This window comes from Corapipo altera, unplaced genomic scaffold (genome assembly GCF_003945725.1).
Source record: "Corapipo altera isolate COAL_440 unplaced genomic scaffold, ASM394572v1 24b, whole genome shotgun sequence".
NCBI classification, from domain to species: domain Eukaryota; kingdom Metazoa; phylum Chordata; class Aves; order Passeriformes; family Pipridae; genus Corapipo; species Corapipo altera.
In genome coordinates, this window is record NW_020884888.1 from 13,802,010 (window position 1) to 13,808,009 (window position 6,000).

General features: G+C 46.0%; 1 protein-coding gene across 1 annotated transcript in view; it reads right to left on the reverse strand.

The window, feature by feature from the left end:
- DAP (death associated protein) overlaps window positions 1–4,182 on the reverse strand; it is a 52,128-nt gene extending 47,946 nt beyond the window's left edge. The window contains exon 1 of the mRNA XM_027643980.1: window positions 4,012–4,182. Coding sequence (XP_027499781.1) covers window positions 4,012–4,066 — 55 coding nt within the window. The 5' untranslated portion in view covers window positions 4,067–4,182. The remainder of the gene's footprint in view (window positions 1–4,011) is intronic.
- Window positions 4,183–6,000: the final 1,818 nt, after the last annotated feature.

The following is a 6,000-nucleotide window of genomic DNA, read 5'->3' on the forward strand; positions in this document are numbered from 1 at the left end:
CTGATGTACATTTCTGCCACCCATGACACAGCATGCTCATACCAATCTAGTTTCAAGAGATTTATCTTAAGAAGATAAAATACTCTTGCAGCAAAATTCACCTTCCTTTTCAAAAGGTTTCAACTAATCTACACTACATTAGAGAGAGACAGAGAGAAAAAAATTATGATTACGTCCACTAAGCTAAATAAAAACCCACTCTATTTGGAAGATTTTCTTGGGAGTTATGAGGATTCACCTATTTCGTACTTGCCTAGCATTTACTACACAATTTGGCAGATGCTTACCGTGGTGATTTGTCATTTAAAAATCACCCTTAAAAGAGCTCAGATTTCCTTGTAATAAATCCTGCAGAGAAAGGATCTAAATAAATGATAAACCACCTTTCAGAACGCTGTCAAAAATCAGTGCCCAGAAGTGGATGGTGTCAACAAAAATGTGTTGGCATTAGGAAGAAAGCAGCTCCTGTGCTAAAGAGCAAGAGGAGAGCTTAGGAGGGACTTGAGCTAAGGCAAGAGGGGACCGGGAACAGCTCCCTGGGGTGGTGGCAGCCAAGAGACCACCAGTCTCTAAAGTGTGAAATAAAGAAGAGATCACCTGCCAGCATGCTCTGAGAAGAGCAACAAGTCTGTTTGCCTCACCGCTGGATATAAGACAAGTTTTGGATTTTAATTACCATCTATCATGTTTTTCCCTCCTTGAGAGTCAGACAGGACTACCTTGTCTGTCCTGTGAATGCCAGCCTGTGGTCCTCTTAATGACATGACTACTCCTTCAATCTAGAGTGAGAATGCACTCTACTTTTTCTTCTCCTCCCCCCACTGTTGTGCTTATTTCAGACTCCTCCCAGCCTCTGAGACTGAATTCTGAAATAAACCCCACTGAGCTGGAGCAAGTACCAAGTACCTAGAGAAGCACTATAGATAAGCAATGGCACTGGCCCCAGCTCACTCACAGTGCAGGTTTCCCCTTAATAGACTGCTAGTCGCAGCATCTGGGGAGGAACTTTTAGAAATCCAGATTATAACCAAGAGTTTTAGCAGGTTCCCCTTTTCCTTGAGTATGGTATTCAATATTAACATGAAAACTTATTTCTTATGTACTGTGTAATAACAGATTCCATTACAACAAAAAGGGAAACACAAAATATGCCCTTGTGCAAGATTAAGGGAGCATACCCTAGTGTCCAACAAAGTACAAACAGAGGTAAAAGTTATATACCTTCATTTCATAGAAATCTTGGCTCAGAGCTATATTTTTTTTAGTGCAGGAAAAAGCACATAACTACTTTCATGAATCTATTGTAAAGCTTCATAAATAAACTATTAACACAACCACCTTGCTTTGTCCCTCCACAGTATCTACCAGAAGAAATGAACAACTAAAAGCATAATTAAGCACACCTCTTTAGAGGGACTGTACAAACCTATTCAGAAACGTATTACATGCACGTGCATTTGATCTCACTGACAGACAGATATTTAATAAAGATCAAGTTAAGGCCCTCTTAAATTTCAGAAAGAAGTTCAAAGTCACTTCGTACACCCTGTTAGCAGCCTGAAGTCTTGAGGTTTCTTTCCATTTCATTACCCTTTGTCTTTTCAAGTGCTTTTTCTTCCCCCATATGTGAAAGATCAATGCAGAAAGGGAGCCAACAAACAGACTGCACGCAATCAGTAAGTGAGGGCCAACAGTGCACATGAAAAACAATAGATTTGCTAATTTTGCTTTTAATTTGATGACCGTAATCCTTACTAACTTTTATGTGTCAAAATCATACTCAGTGGGGTAAGACATCGGTAATTACAGGTAGGGCTCTTTATACAACTGTATGCAGCAAAACCTGAGGCTTTAAGCCATTTATCAAATGAGATACCTTATTCGCATCTTTGCTAGGAACTTGCTTTGTTTTTTATGAACACAATTCCACTTGTATTTATTTTTGTAAAAAATCTTTTACTTTCATTTTATTAAAACTTGCTTACAGACTGACCTATTGCATTGTTTTAATATTCAAGCATCTAAACCAGCTTGATATACAGGATTAAAACCTAGCTTCACACACTAAATATAAAAACTGTTGCAAGTCAGCACGTTTGTTGTGGTTTTCTAAGTGTTAAAAGAACACAGGGCCACTTTCCTCTGCCAGATGGCTCAGAACCACCTTCTTCCAGAAGCATCCTGGAAGTTAGCTTCTTCCTGAAGGTACTGTACATAGTGTTAGTTGTTTTTTCTAACCTCAAAGACAGACTCGGTAATCCCCTTCGTTCCAAAGCTCAACTGGTGCATGCTCACACACACAAAAAAAACAACAGGGATGCCAATGATCTTAAAAGGTTGAAAAAGTTCTTCAGTTCATATGTGGGCACGTTTTACACAGAAAAAATAAACTGAAATACTCAGCAAAGGAAGCCTGTACTGTACTCCAGTCGTGCTTTTGCACTGTGCATCGCTAGTTTCTTTCGTAGAGAGGCTCACTTCAGGTCTTTTAAAAATGCCATCTGTTTCAAAAGACATGTTTTGAAACATGCAACACTCTCAAACATGCAATGACATCAGAAAATACAGTCGTAAAGCATCTAAATGAAAATATATGCCATTGACAGTGTAGCTGGGAGACAAAGCTAAAGCAATGTAAGGTTTTAATGATCCCTTCACTCTGAAGCTGACGTGTACCTCAAGGCAAGTCAGCTCAAGAGCTATGGCAACAAAAGCTGTCAACATTGGGAGAGATGCTTGGGTTTGGTTCCCTGAAGCAGCTCAACAGGAAGTCAGGTCAAAGCTAATGCCATGACAAGGGAGGCTGCAGGACTAGGATGACTCTGCTTGGCCAAGAGATTGGCTTAACTCAACTGCCGAATTATATTTGCCATGCAAAGCAAAGCCATTATTTCTTGCTTCTAATATCTGTTTAGAGGAATCGCAGGTCCTCATTATAAAAAGAGTAGAATTAAATAAGGGTTCAACAACCGTTTACAAATTTAGCTTTAAATCTCATCAGTTGATGTGAATATAAAACTTACCACCTGTGAATTTAGAATTTCAACAGTTGCTACTGAAACACTTCAAAAAAAAAAAAAAAAAGCTCGCCAGAGAGGAGCTGCCGTCCATGGACGGCGGCAGATGGGTGTCCCACTGAATGTGACACACAGCTCCTACCCTGACCACCCCTCTCCCACGAGCACGCAGCAGCGGGATGGAACGCGACAGGGCTCCTTTGCTGGGCAGTTCATAAGCAGCTTTACTTGTTTCCTACTCTGCCAGCCTCCAGAATTGCAGCCAGGAGCGCGCAGCCTGCTCTGGCACTCACACCGTGACGCCCACAGGCAAAATGGATGCACAGCGTACTACTAGTTTGCAGTGCGTCTGCTCGCACTCAGTTCGCGCTGTTGGAACATCGTCTCCGCGATCCAGACTGCTCCGTTCCCGTTCCTCTTCCCACCATCGCCAGCCCCAGGCGGTGGTTCCGCAGGCCGCCCCTGCCTTTCGAGGGCAGGATGTCGGTGGAAGACAACGTAGTCTGCCGGGTGAGACGCCAAGCTGCACACACCCGATGAGGGTTTGTCCACAACCAGAGAGCTCCTCCGGGAGGGACAGGCTAGGGAGAGTCCCCTCGTCACCAGGAAAGCTGCCGGAGGGCAGGGAGCGCCGATGGCGAGCAGGGCTCAGGATCCCATCCCACCTGGATCCCACCGCACACCTCCGGCAGCCAGAGCGCCACCACCACACGTCGCTCCGGGCGGCGGCGCCCGAGCAGCAGGGAGAGGAGGAACCCCCCGGGGCTGTTCGGCACTGCCTGCGGCGGGACCGGCCCGAAGCCAGCCTCGCCCTGCTCAGCAGCGGGCGGCACCGGAGCGCACAGAGCGGTGTCTCCGCGGGGAACTGCGCCCGGCCGGGCTCTCTCGGAGGCGCTCGGCCCCGCCGGCCCGCGGCCGCCACGGCCCTCCCCCCCCGGCCCGTCCCCCGGCGTGGGAAGAGAAAGAACGGAGAGACGGGAACCGGCGGCCGTACCAGCAGGAGGGTGTCCGGCCCGCGTCTCTGCTTTCTCTTTGGGAGGCGAAGACATTTTTACTGTGGCAGCGGCGCCGCTCCCGCACCGCGAACCCGCACCCCGACACGGCACAGCGAGCACGGCCAGCGCCCGGACCGCCCGCAGTGCCCGGCACGGCGCGGCCCCGATCCCGCTCTGTCAACGTGGCCGCCACCAGGACGCGCCCCCCGAGGGGCGGCGCCGCCACCGCCCCAGCGCGGCCGCGCCGGGCCCGCCCCAGGCGGGTCGGACGTGTGCTGTGTTACGGGGTTATACACCCTCGTTATTTTACTTGCCGAGGGAAAGTGGCGTAGGCGGCCGACGGCGGGATTCTGAGTCGGCTGCTTGTGGCGCTTCAAATAGTACCCGTCATTAGCGACTAATTGGCTTGTTCACACCTTGCGCTTTGTTGCGTCCTGCCAAACTGCATGGGTGTGAAGTGGCACGTGTGTGAAGAGAGCGCTGTGCTGGTTTTGGCTGGGGTAGAGTTAATTGTCTTGACAGCGGCTGGTGTGGAGCCGTGTTTTGCGTTTGTGCTGGAAACGGCGTGGATAACACAGGAATGTTTTAGCTATTGCTGAGCAGAGCTCACACAGCGCCAAGGCCTTTTCTGCTCGCCTCACCCCATCAGCGAGAAGAATGGGTAGTCACTCGGAGTTGGGAGAGGACATAGCCAGGACAGCTGACCCCAACTGACCCAAGGGATATTCCATACCAAATGTCATCATGCTCAGCACATTTAGCCGGGGAAAGAAGGAGGAAGGGGTAATGTTTGGAGTTACAGCATTTGTCTTCCCAAATCACCATTACACGTGATGGAGCCCTGTGTTTCCTGGGGATGGCAGAACACCTGGGACTGGGAAGTGGTGAATGAATTCGTTGTTTTGCTTTGTTTGTGTGCGTGGCTTTGCTTTCCCTATTAAACTGTCTTTATCTCAGTCCACGAGATTTCTCACTTTTCTCGTTCTACCTTCTATCCCACCAGGGGAGGGTGAGCGAACAGCTGTATGATGCTTATTTGCCGGGTGGGGTTAAAACCCTGATAAGTGCCAACCTTGCCTGTGCTTCAGATCTCATTAGCTTTGTTTGAAATGACAGTGCTGATTCACATCATTTTAAGAAAATTTTTCAAATGCTTCAGTTATGTTTTCCAAGTCACATGGAAAGGCATAGAGCATGATATTTGAATAAATTATATAAGCAGCAAAGTGTAAACCATACAGGCCATTCTGATTTTCTTTTATAAGTTGATATAAGAAAGCAAGTCCCCCAGAAGATGAGTGTACAATGTTCAGAAGTTGAATGCCCCCCTGTCCCCTCTCCACCGAAGTGGTGTAGAAATATTTCATCACACAATTTTTAGAGGGAAAATAATATAATAATATTTTAATTATTTTCTATCACTCTTTGTTACATCTGTGTTGCCATTGCCAAAATATATGTGGTGAGTAAATACAAGTTTGGGGGATTTTTTTGCAGCAGTCCAAAATATAATTACATCATGGTATCCTTAACAGCTAGATTTAACAAATGTTGCACAAACATTGTAACTAAGTTCTTACATTTTTCTGCTGGGTCACTTTAATTCTTACATATGCAGCACTTTAGAGTCTGCTGTTATATTTTCAGCTCTGTCACCTTCTGTGTAGCCTAACACAAATTACTCTAGTTCCCTTTCTAGTCTCTGCCAAAGTCTATCCAGATTAGATTTTTTTCTGGCATAGAATTACCTCCTAAATGGAGATTTTAATGATTTTTTTTGTCTACTGTCCTCTGAACTCGAATTAAAGTATTACATTTTCAGTATTTCTTCGTTTTCACACATATGTTTGGTTTGGATTTCACTGTACTGGTTACCAGAGGTGATAGATATTTTTGCTGTTGCAGGTTTCATCTAAACCAAATGTTATAGGTATGAAATTAAAGAAAATGTGCTTTATGACATTAAAAGGCCCACAGGCGTATAATTT